The sequence below is a fragment of the Gossypium hirsutum genome, chromosome A01, assembly GCF_007990345.1.
Source record: "Gossypium hirsutum isolate 1008001.06 chromosome A01, Gossypium_hirsutum_v2.1, whole genome shotgun sequence".
Taxonomy (NCBI): Eukaryota; Viridiplantae; Streptophyta; class Magnoliopsida; order Malvales; family Malvaceae; genus Gossypium; species Gossypium hirsutum.
In genome coordinates this window covers 8520012-8532200 of record NC_053424.1, presented here as the reverse complement: position 1 = coordinate 8532200, position 12189 = coordinate 8520012, and the positions used below count along the sequence as shown (strand labels likewise).

The window sequence follows — 12189 nt, the reverse complement described above, 5'->3', positions numbered from 1 at the left end:
CGAGTGTAAACCCAGTTTTCGTAAATTTAAAAAAAAAATCGTAAACTTTTATTACTTAAAACCCTGGTTTAATAGAAAAATACATCTAACTTAACTTTATAGTTGAAAACGATGTTTGCTTACATTTTCTAAAAGAATACTTTGCAGTGGAAATTCTCAGATCGTTATGTTTTAGAAAAACCAAGTTTATTTTTTTGAAAATAGTTATTTTTAAGGAAATAAGATATTATCGATAAAACGGTTTTAATGGTATCATGCAAAAATTGAAAATAAAGTCCTAAAAACTAAAACAGTCCAAAATAGTCCAAATATTACAAAACGCTTAAATCAAAATTTAACTGAATCAAATGTAACAAATTTATTGTAACCGAGCTCCCGTGGCACTGACCCGCCTAAGTCTAAGGATTACTTGAAAATATCAGTCAAACAGAAGATGAGTTTTCGAAACTCTGTGTATAACGAATAACTTTACGTAGTTAATTTATATCAGACAGATTTAGAATAACAGAGTCATATTAGAGCAATACAGGTACAAACATATATTCCAACTCCCATCCATTACACACCATCTTCGACCATCCCAATACACTATCATATGGGGTATAAAACTCCTATCCAACCCTACGCACCACTTAGTGTCAATAAGATACTTTCCAGAAAATTTGCAGCTGAACTGCTAGTGTAATAGGCGAGTTATCGCCATTCACAGAAATACTTCCTCCACATAATATTACCCATCCCAGACACAAATCTAGCTAATTGTTGAGTGTAACTCACCAATCTAGTTTTAGCTAGGTTTCTTTCAAGTAAATCCAAGTTGGTTATGAGGGCTTTATAATTCTGTTAGGCATTAAATGAGGAATCCTAAAAGTGTTGAGTCCTATTTCAACTAGTATTACAACATCCAAACCATAAGTCATGTTGAATGGCTATGAGGGTCATTACCATAGGAGATCGAATATTTGGTGTGACAAGCCAAGATTAGCTTATAGAATATTTATATTAGGCATTCTCAACTCTTCTATTTTTGCATATTGTCAAGCTTTTTAATACAAATGATACAATTTAGTTTGTCATCTATCAATGTATATCTTAAATTTCAATGATGAACCCTTGATATAAACTTCTGTATTGCCTAATCATTAGTAAATAAAAATAAAAAAATTCTTTGTAACAACCCGTATTTTAGTGGTGCCGGAATCGGTGATTTTGGAACACCATTATCTGATGATCAGTTCGTAAATATTATATTTTATATTTAAATTTTTATTTTAGTATTATAGTAAATTATGGTCTAGGAATTTTATTGAATTAATAGTCAATTTTGGTATAAGGGCTAAATCATAAAAATGATAAAAGTTACTCGCTATTGATTTTTATTTGTTTAAGGACTAACTTAGTAATTAAATTAAGGTCTAATATGGTAAATTAGCCACTTTTAAATGTGGTAACCGATTGGTAAATTTTAATATGCATATAAGGTTATAATTTTATAATTAAAACTTGTAAAAATGACTAAAAAAATATTAATAAATAAAACTTATAGTGAATGGAAAGAGAAAGATTACTTTTCTCATATCTTCCATCACCAAAACCTCATAAGCTCAACATGGGAGAATATTTTTAGGGTTTCAACATTTAGTCCTTCAAATAGTAAGAAATTTCAAGTCCTTTTCTTATAATTTTTATATTTTTGTGGTCTCGGGAGCTTGATTTTGCTAACTCGTATATCAATTTGTAAAATTGTTAAAGTTTTAAAAAGTTTCCATTGTTTATTTCTTGAAATTTTTGGTGTTAAATGGTTAGATTTTAAATTTAGATATGAAAACGACTAATTTGTAAGGTGAAAATTATTAATTTTGAACATAGGAACTAAAGTGTGAATATCTCAAATTTAGCACAAAAATTTTTGTAAATATATATTTTATAGGGCTGTAGAAGGATAAAATTGAGAATAATGGCAATTTCGATTTTAGAGACTAAATTGAATAAAATAAAAAACTTGAGGGAATATCCAATAAATGAAATTGAACTGATACATAGTTATAACATGCTTTTAAATGATGTTTAGAACTAATAATTGAATTAAATTATGATTTAGATTGGGATTTGAACCAGTTAAAGGATAATCGAGGAAAAAAGGAAAATCGCGGATTAGTCCCTGACACCTTATCAGTTGTTGTTTTTGCCAGGTAAGTTCATATGGTATAAATATGTTTAAATCATTATGTATGCTATATTGTGAATTTATGTATGCTTTGTTGAACTTCAAAGCAATTGCAATATAGTATTAAAAGGTGAGATTGGGATTAAATTGAAAAGGAATAAATATATGAATTTACATTATGGAAATTACCTTGATGAAACTTTGTAAATGTATCATACACATGGTTACAGGTTGATTTCCAATGATTCCAAGATACAACATTTGTTGCGGACTCAAAGAGACTGATCGCCTCCAGATGTACCAACGTATAGAGTGTAAATCCTGCAACCAAATATAATCGTTAAGCAGTTTCCACAAGTATATGGGTCAGATCGTAATATAGATTTATACAACGAAGTATTGGAGTACTCTGAGGATCATACCCAAGGGAGGCAAAATAAAACTCATTCTAATTTCTACGTTAATAGGTTTAATTAACAATATTATGATGAATCCTAAGGAGATGAAAAATCATATTCTATAAAAATAATTAAAAGGCATAAAAAAATAATGGAAAACAATTTGCAAATTTTATCAATTCTAAAGACAGAAGACAAACTCGCTTCTATGGTCAAAACTATCCAATCAACTAGTCATTAACCTAGTAGGATCTCTTAATCTTTCAATAACCTAATAAGTCGGCAAGAACTACTTATCACTCGACCTCACAATCCAGACTGGATTGGGGTAAGGTGTTCATGGATAAACAATATCAATTTTGGGTTTATTCCCATCTATAAGACTTCCTAGGGTGGTCAAGTTTAAGGTTTTAAGTTCTTCCTATCCCAACTAGTTGATCCGCTAAGAGACCCTACATAGAAGTTAATTACTCCCATGTCCACTTGTTAATCTCCCATTAATGGATTAGTTCCCCATGGATCTAATAAACACCATAAACTTAATTAAAATGATAAACATAAAGAATAGATCAAGCAAAGAGTTTAAGAAGAATCCTGATATATTGATAATAACACGAACGATAATCCATGAAGAGTTTATTGTTCCATAAATCGGGTTCCGCAAAGAACAAAACAACAACTAGTATAGAAGTACAATATAAAAAAAAAACCTAAGTACAAAATAAACTTGAATAAAAACTGTCTATAAAATGTTTAGAGCTATCTATTTAGAGGCTTAGGATTTGTCGTCGACCATTGACCTAATTCAATTGACATTTTTGCATTAAAGTTTGTTATGTGGACTAAAACGCCATTGGTTCATTAATTCCTCTTGTCACGTCGGTGTCGTGACACCCTCTGGTCTTGATGCAACACTGATGGTCTAAGGCTTGATTACAAGGTTGTGTCACGACACTAAAGGCAGTTTGTTCCTTTTAAGTGCTTTGTTTACTATATTGCGGCATCGACATTCTGTATTGCAACATCGTGGCTCGTCTAGTGTTCCTATGCCTCTGAATGATGTCCTGCACACTTACCAAATACTTTAGCATACCTTTAGGCCTACTTTGGTCCCTAAGGTCATATAAGTAGATTAATTTACACTTTTTATTATCTATGAACTAAAAATGAAAAATGAATAAAAATATAGCTAAATTGCTTTTATACGAGCTCCTTAAGTACGAAAAATAGTTTAATCTACTAAAACGAATTACGAGAGATCAGATACATGTGACACATGTTTAGCTCAAACGAGTAACCTAATGTCATTTTATAGGTTTTGCCCAGACAGATAACCTTACATGTATATATAGTCCTGACCAAGCTATTTAATGTGTCAATAGAAGGTTTAGCCTGGACAGGTAACCTAATAGAAATGGATATGTTTGACTTAGACATGAGCATGTTGATACCAATTTTGAGCATGTTGTTTAAGTGTAAAGGGGAAAAACTTACATTTAAGTGCATAAGAGACATCCAAAATCACCATATATTTTTTTGATAAGGGGTAAAGGTAAGGTTTGTATAAGGATTGAACCCGAGAGGACTTGTCAATTGAAAACGTGAACACATCTTCTGCCACTTCACTTGTAGTTCAATAAACACCTAAAATCTTCATATAATTATTATACTAGACCAAATGATCCGTGGAATCCTTAATGACATCATCTGTCTCTTTTGGAGGCTTAAAACTTGAAGGCATCTATTCATTAGTAATTTCGATAGCTATAAGATCACTATAGTTTGTGACCTGCATCACGCATGCGCATAAAAAACAAACAATTTTATAAAACAATTTTAAAAGTGCAATTAACTACAAGCGGACAGTGTCAACTGTAATATTTATAATGTCCAATGAAACATCAGAGTATTCCAAGGGTTGAACCCAAAGGAGTCGATGATTAAACAATTCCGAAGCTATAAACAGGCAATCAAAGTAGTCTAGTTAACTACTCACTAAGTACTACATTATGGCAGGCCATTCACGAGTTTAATTACACTAATTAATTACCTAAAAACAATGAAGGACTAAATTGTAAATAAAATAAAAATGAAATAACAAATGATAACAGAAAGCACTTGATTGATTTTCATGAGTATGGTTAACTTTCGAATTAGGGATCTAAATGACTATTACTCCTAAATTGGTTCAATTTTACCTTTCGACCTAAACTTTACTAATTTTAACAAATTAGTTCAGTTTACCTCTCGACCTAACTAAGCTAACCCGGGACTATCAAAATGATGCCCAATAAGATCACCTATTGGTCTCTCTTATCTTAATTTTTTCTTAAGGTCATCAATCCTAAGTTTTGAAGTCTATTCGATTTAGTCCAATATTTGTGATTTAGTCCCTAAACTAAAAAATCAATTACCCATCACTTCCATTAACCAACCACTTAGGATTTAGTTACTCATTCTCATATTTGAACCCATTAATATTAAGAAATCAAATAGAAAATATCATCAACTTAACCTAAAAGGAAAGTGATAAAGACTTAAGCTTTCCTGCAAAAGCTTGAGGAACACAATAATGGCAGCAATGAAGGTAAAGAAAAACATCCGAGACAGGATTTTAACAGAGGAAATATAACAAAGCCTATTGGTATTAAACTAATGGATTGAAGTGCAAATACAAGAAGGTTTGAAATGCTTAATAAGTAAATAAATCTTAGCTATAGTAATAACTAACCTAACTACTAGCTATGGAACTAAGAAAAACAAAAAATGAACATGAAAATAAAGCTTAAGCAATGGAGAAGAAGAACTAAACCCTACAAGATGAAAAGAAAAATGTAAAACTAGCTAATATGAAGTGTATGTCCTTCTCTCAACCAATTTTGGCATCTTTTAGCATTTTTTCTAGCCCAACATTTATGCCCAAAATGCCCCTTAGTGTGAATTTTTTATTGGTGTTAAAGTTGGACAAGGTCTACCCCTGTAGTCATTTTTTGTCTCTTCTCGTCAAGTGTATCGTGATACCTACACCAGTCTTGACTTGGGGGAATCCTTGGGAGTTAGGTATCGTGATACCCATAACTGGTATCGCAATACCATTGTGGATGGCTTCAATCCTCTTCAATTCAACATTGTTGAGGGTATCATGACTTGCAGGCTTCGATATCACGATACCCTCTTCTAGGTGATGTTTTCGCTCACGTTCGAGCCTCCGATAACTCCCTACAAGACTCAATCAACCATTAGATTCCCTATGACACATTTGACCATTTCGGGTCTCAAAAGTGGCATAAAACACACCATTTAAGGCAAAGAACAAAAACTAAGCAAAAATACGGAAAAAACATATAAATTACTTGGAAACAAGCTCTTTAAGCGTGATGGGGAGCCTAATTTGACATATCAAATTACGACACATTAGTATGAAGTCCATCAACATCATAATATCTAGTTCTATGATGTGGGATTCTTTGGATATGTGATTTAATAAGGAGAGTTAGTAGTTGGGCAATGGTGGACCTCTTACGCAGTGTACTTGGAGGTAACTGGGAACCTTATCTTGTTAAAGGATCCCAAAATAAGATCGATGTGACATAATATTTATACATTTGTTAAACATGCAAGAGACAAGTGTTGATAAGAGACTTAACATAGTCCTTATAGACATGGTGGCTATAAATCATCTAGCAAGGTAGATCCTAGATAGCAAGTTGAGTCGATCCCTCCTTAATTGTAAGATGAACAAGCCTCTTCGTTATTGTAATTTGTAATTTGGATGAGCCCATGCTTGTCCTCTTCCCTAATGAAGGTAGTCAACTTCGGCAAAATGGTGACATATAACAATTTTGTATTATTTAAATGTTCTTAAAAATAACATCTATAAATCAGATAGGCAGCCATAAACCTTATGTAGGACATATGAATGTCCAAGGCAAAAAATAAAAATCGCAAAGCCTTCTCAATTTTTTTTCTAATCCAATTTTAAAAAGAAATCGATCGAATTTCTGTTGGATCGAAGGCTACTTTTCATTAACAAAACTATATATATTTTTTCATAAAATATATAACAAACAATGTTAAAAAACAAATTTCAAAGTTGTTTTTTTCCTGAAACAAATGGATTAATAGATTCGCACATTCAATTTTTTATCACATACGTGTACGTTAAACATAGGCGTATGTCACACGTATTCGTATGTACACTGCACCTATATATATGCAATGTATTCGTACATTATACGTGTATACTAAAAATCTAACGTACAAGCATGATATTTTCTAATAAAAAACAAAATCATTTGTAAACTATAAAAACGCATAAAAATTATTAGGGTAAACTATAAAAATAGTCACTTTTGTTTGTTTTAAATTACATTTTAGTCACTTATGTTTGAAATGTTATGTTTTAGTCACTTACATTATTGTTTTGTTACGAAGTGGTTACTCTACCGTTAAGCTTCATTACCTCTTTAACGGCAGTCCTACATGGCAATCCAAATGAGTTTTAAATGCCAACTTGGGTGTTCTACGTGTTAGTCCAAATTAAATTTATTTAATTAAAAACTTATTTTCATCCCAGCAATTAGAGATCCAAGTTGGCATTTAAAACCCATTTGGACTGCCACGTAAGACTTCCGTTAGGGAGGTAATGGAGTTTAGCAATAGAGTGACCACCTTGTAACAAAATAATAATATAAGTGACTAAAACGTAACATTTCAAACATAAGTGACTAAAATAAAATCTAAAGCAAACAAAAGTAACTATTTTTATAGTTTACTCAAGTCATTATAACCATTAATTTTTTTATTTATTTGAATAAATAAATAATCTAGTTATAATTTTTAAAAATTATTGGTAAAAATATGTTTGTAACCCATTTTACAAATTATTGATATCAAAAGGCTTTTTCAAAAACTAAAAATTTAAATATAAAATTTTTATTACTGTCCACATATGATAGAATAATCTCATATTTGAGGAGATTCTAGGCTTTTAATTGTGGGATAGGTACACAATTAAGATAATAGTCCATTTTCAAAAAGGAAAACAAATCGGGTTTATTTATTTATTTATTAATTTTAAATATATATTCCAAAATGGATGAGTAAGTGATGTGAAATATTTTTATAAAGTTGTTTTGTACGTTTTCCTTGGAAAGGAATGAAATTAAAAGGGCTTTTAATTTGTGTGGTTTTAAGATAATGATTCCTTTTGATGACAGTGAAATGGTCCCATAGTTTTCTAAGAGAAAAAATAAAAATAAAGTAAGAAAAAATAAAAATAATTAATGGTCATTTAATTTTGTGAGGTAGCCTCTTATTATCAATTTGTGTGACCTCTAACTAGGTCATGGAATATACTTAGCTATTGTATTATCAAAAAAAAAAGACTTCCACTCATTAATATCTTCAACAAAATTCGGTAATTAATTGATATTCTATCAAAATTAATAATTAAGAATTTTTTTATTATTTTAAAAAATTAATATGTATTTTTTTAATAATATTACATTTTATTAATTAAGTAAAAGAAAATTCAGCTAATGAAATTTTGGTCTTTAGAGATTTTATGTTCAAATCCTATTGTGAGAGCTTTTAATTTATGTTTTATTCTTATTTAAGTTTCATTGTGTATAGATCTTATCCGAATATATGTTGTCCATTTGTATATTGTAATTATTGACTCTTACCACAATGATATAGCTAAGGCCGAAGTCAGAAAATATTTTAAGGGGCGAGGCCCTTACGAACCCCTTTAAATTTGCCCTTGAATATAATGATCATTTATGAATTGTAGGACAAATCCTTATAAGGCTTAGGGAGCCTTGTCCCCAAATTTTGAGAAATTTTACTAATTTTAATTAAATTCCTAAATATTTTTAAAATTTTACTAAATTCTCTCAAAATTCACCACTAATAAATTAAACTTATACAAATATATATTAATTATAATTATGATTGAAAAAGATTCAACTTTTAAAATTTCCAATTTAAACCCATCACGGTATCATACATACATATATATATATCTTAAAAAATTGTGTTTGTGGGTTTAAATTATTCTTAATTTAATTAAACATGCATAAGACAACTACTGAGAACTATTGAAGCACTCAGTCATGGGAGGGATATATGTATCTCTTAGCAATTGGTCAATGTTTTGAAATTTTTTACTTTTTATTTTATATAAAAACTTTAGGCTTAAGTTATTAAGTATTTTCTCTACAACCCTATTTTTCATCTTGTTTGAAATAGTAAATAAATAAATAAAAATTTAATGGTATCTTTCTTTATTCAAACATTTTAAAATTGTTATCTTTCATTGTCGAGGAGATCAACCATCTTTGTCAAGTGAAAAAAAGGAAGATAAGGAAAAAAAAATCCATAGCTTGACATTTGACAATTGAAAAATAATTTTATAATAATACAATTTAAGGATTTTATATAAACAATTGTCAATAAGGTCATAGATTAGCAATAAATTAAATCAGGTGATGGGTTTAAAAAAATTAAAATATTTAGTTTAAAATTATAGTAATAATAGAAAAAAGTTAAAAATAGTAATTTGGCCCCATATACTTCAGCTCTTATCAACCAATTATTGAGTATTCCTACCTATTACTGCTATAATCATAATTATTGTTCTAATTATATTATTAGTCAATTTATACAATTTAATATTATTATTTTCAAAACTATTTCACTTTTAAATTCAAGTTAATTAAATATGTATCATATTTTAAGAAGTGGGAAAGCTTTCTATTTTAGATCCCTTCTATATATACTTGGTATCGATTTTAAGATTTTTCGAGATTTGTAATTGTTTTTCATAATAATATTTTATTCACAAATATCCATCACTTCTGAGTTGATCCATTTATACATAATCACATCGCATGCTTTGGCATACAAAATTCTCAGTTTTGTTAAATTTTAAAAAAAAGAATTATTTGGATATTCGAGTGCTGATTCTTTGAAAACCTAATTAACTGAAAAGCTGGAAAAAATAAAAAAAGTTATACCCTGTAGGGTTAATGGGGATTTAACCATAGAAATTCCAAACTTGGCACAAAATATTGATATAGACAAACTATAAAACAATATATTCTTAAAAATGTGCATCATCAACAAGGATTTCTGTACAAGATTTTCAGTTTTGTATCCTAAAAACAAAATATTTTATCATATCCATCAGTTATTATTATTTATTTTCTACAGCAAGTTTCCACCTCCCTCATTTATCCCCACCCTTTTCTTCTTTTTCATTGCATCTCTCTCTATATAATAAACAACAAACTACATATATATATATGTATGTATGAATGTATGTATGTATGTTTGTATGTATACAATCTATATAACTATATATATTATAAAATTTACCTATGGCCTCAAGAGATGAAATTTGGCAGCTAACTGTTACACTCAAAGAAACAATGAGGCCTGATTCATCTAATCTCTGCCCTAATAACCAAAATCTCAAATCTTTTTTATCCCAATACTCCCAAATCCTTCAGACACTATAATTTTAATGACTGTATCAAGAATTATGTAACATGATACTGACAGCTTGACCCCCACTCTACCTGGAAATTTAATTAAGAGTACCAGTTGAGTCCTGGAAGTTGATATGGAGGACGAAATATCCCATCTCCCATTGACCCCAACATTGCTGCTTGTTGCTGCTGCAATGGAGGGGTTTGTGGTAGCTGGCTGAGCAGAGTGGCAATTGAACCATTCCCATCTGTTTTCTCCATGCTCCCATCATTGCTATCCCCATGGAATCTCTTGCTCGTCGATGGTCCAGCGGTTTCATCGTCGGTCCAGTAAAGCGACGGGAGGGCCCTTTTGAGAGGGTTAACCATGGAGGCACTGTTAATCCCATCACTCCCCATCATTCCATCAAACAGACTATTATGTTCTTGATGTTCTAGTAATGTGCCAAAACTTGTTCCCTTTGTTGAGAAGTGGAATTTTGGATTATGTTGGCTACTGATTGATATTGAAGGTGGTACAGTACCAAGCATGTCGTCCACGGAGTCATCTTTATCATGTTCCAGAGGTCTATTCGCGTTGTTTTTCTTGTAGATTCGACATAACACCCAATCATCAAGCTGTAAAACCAAAAAAGCAACAAAAACAAAGATCAATTCATGATATCATATTAAAACCATTAACATGAAATAAATATGACCAAAAAAATAAATAAAGTGATTTACCCTTAGTGAGTTTTTCTTGTTGCCCAAGTCACATCCTGGGGGTTTGTTGTTAGTCTTATTATCAGCAAGCCTATATTCATGCATGATCCAATTGGTTTTGATCCCTTTAGGGGGCTTCCCTCCATAGAAAACCAGTGCCTTCTTCACACCAACCTTTTGAGTCCCTCCCGAAGTCAACACCGGCTTATCCGTCCCGGTTGCCTTCCAGTAACCCGAGGTAGCCGCCCTGTTCGGTCTCGCTCCATTCGGGTACTTCCTGTCTCTCGGACTAAAAAAGTACCATTCTTGTTCACCAAACGTTGCCTTCGCTGCGAAACCCCAAATCAAATCCAAAATGATTATTTTATCAGAATCATATAAATTTATACCCTTTTTCCATTAAATAGTTTAAAAACATAATAATTTAGTTTACCTGGCAATTCCCATGGATCAAACTTGTACAAATCAACCTCAGCAATAATTGCAACCGGCAAAGGAGCGGAGCTAGCTTTTTTCTTGAGGTAGTGTACCACTAGTTCCTCATCAGTGGGGTGGAACCGGAATCCCGGTGGGAGGTTCGGCTGCTGTGAGCCGGTCGACGAGTCGGTGCTCTCCATTGCGACACCTTCAAATATATATATGTATGTATATATAATTCAGTAATGAAATTGAGAATATTTTACTTTGAATTCTGAAAGTTTACCAGAGAAGAAGAGCATCATAGGATTTTTATGGTTTGTTTTGAGAGGCTGCTAAAAAAATGTTGCATAGAGTTGGCATGACCATTTTCTTTATAAATGGGCATTAGAACAAGATTATGAAAGGTGGGCCAGGATTTAATACACCAAAGTTGGCATCTGTTACTATTTAATCCACCTAATCCCGACAAGCCACGTGACGGGTTTGAAGGTTAGTCTGGTCATTTCGCTAAGTTGCTAAAGACTAAGCTCAGGTTTTAATTGGCTGAATCCCCATGCACAGCAAAGGTTGACACAAGGCATGCAAAGTAAGAAGTTAATTGGTCTAATTCTAAGTTTCATCCTTCTACTTTATGAAAATTGATAAATCAGTCCATCTACTTTATTTTGTCAAAATTTAGTTCTTTATTTTACAGAAAATAAAAAAATTAATCTAACTGTTGAAAAAGAAATATAAATATAAATTTAGTTTCGTGCGTAATAAATTGCTAAAGAGATTGATAATGAGGAGGACGACAACGAACCCAAATGTGGGACTGATTGACACGTGAGCAATGAATGGGGTGGCGGGGACCACACCCCCACACAAGGCAACAAAAAGATAATATGGACGGACTTTAGTGATGTGGGGGTGGTAACAAGCTTTACGCTTCAGATGTCATGCTTTTGTTATGCAAATCCCACCACCCGACCCTCATTTTGGTGATTATAGCTACCACTACAACCACTAA

At 31.4% G+C, this 12189-nt stretch overlaps 1 protein-coding gene across 1 annotated transcript; it reads right to left on the bottom strand.

The window, feature by feature from the left end:
* Positions 1–9644: 9644 nt before the first annotated feature.
* Positions 9645–11593, bottom strand: LOC121204891 (NAC transcription factor 56). Its single transcript, XM_041075662.1, has 4 exons — positions 11464–11593; positions 11194–11385; positions 10782–11089; positions 9645–10676 (listed from the first exon to the last, which is right to left on the bottom strand). The coding sequence occupies exons 1-4, from the start codon at positions 11480–11482 to the stop codon at positions 10161–10163; spliced, it is 1035 nt and encodes a 344-aa protein (XP_040931596.1). The 5' UTR covers positions 11483–11593; the 3' UTR covers positions 9645–10160.
* Between the last annotated feature and the right edge of the window lie 596 nt (positions 11594–12189).

Excerpts from the sequence above, each read along its gene's own strand:
- LOC121204891 (XM_041075662.1), bottom strand. Across the intron at positions 11,090-11,193 it reads TGATCCATGGGAATTGCCAG|CGAAGGCAACGTTTGGTGAA; the intron begins GTAAACTAAATT and ends GGGGTTTCGCAG. Across the intron at positions 10,677-10,781 it reads ACAAGAAAAACTCACTAAGG|CTTGATGATTGGGTGTTATG; the intron begins GTAAATCACTTT and ends TTGGTTTTACAG.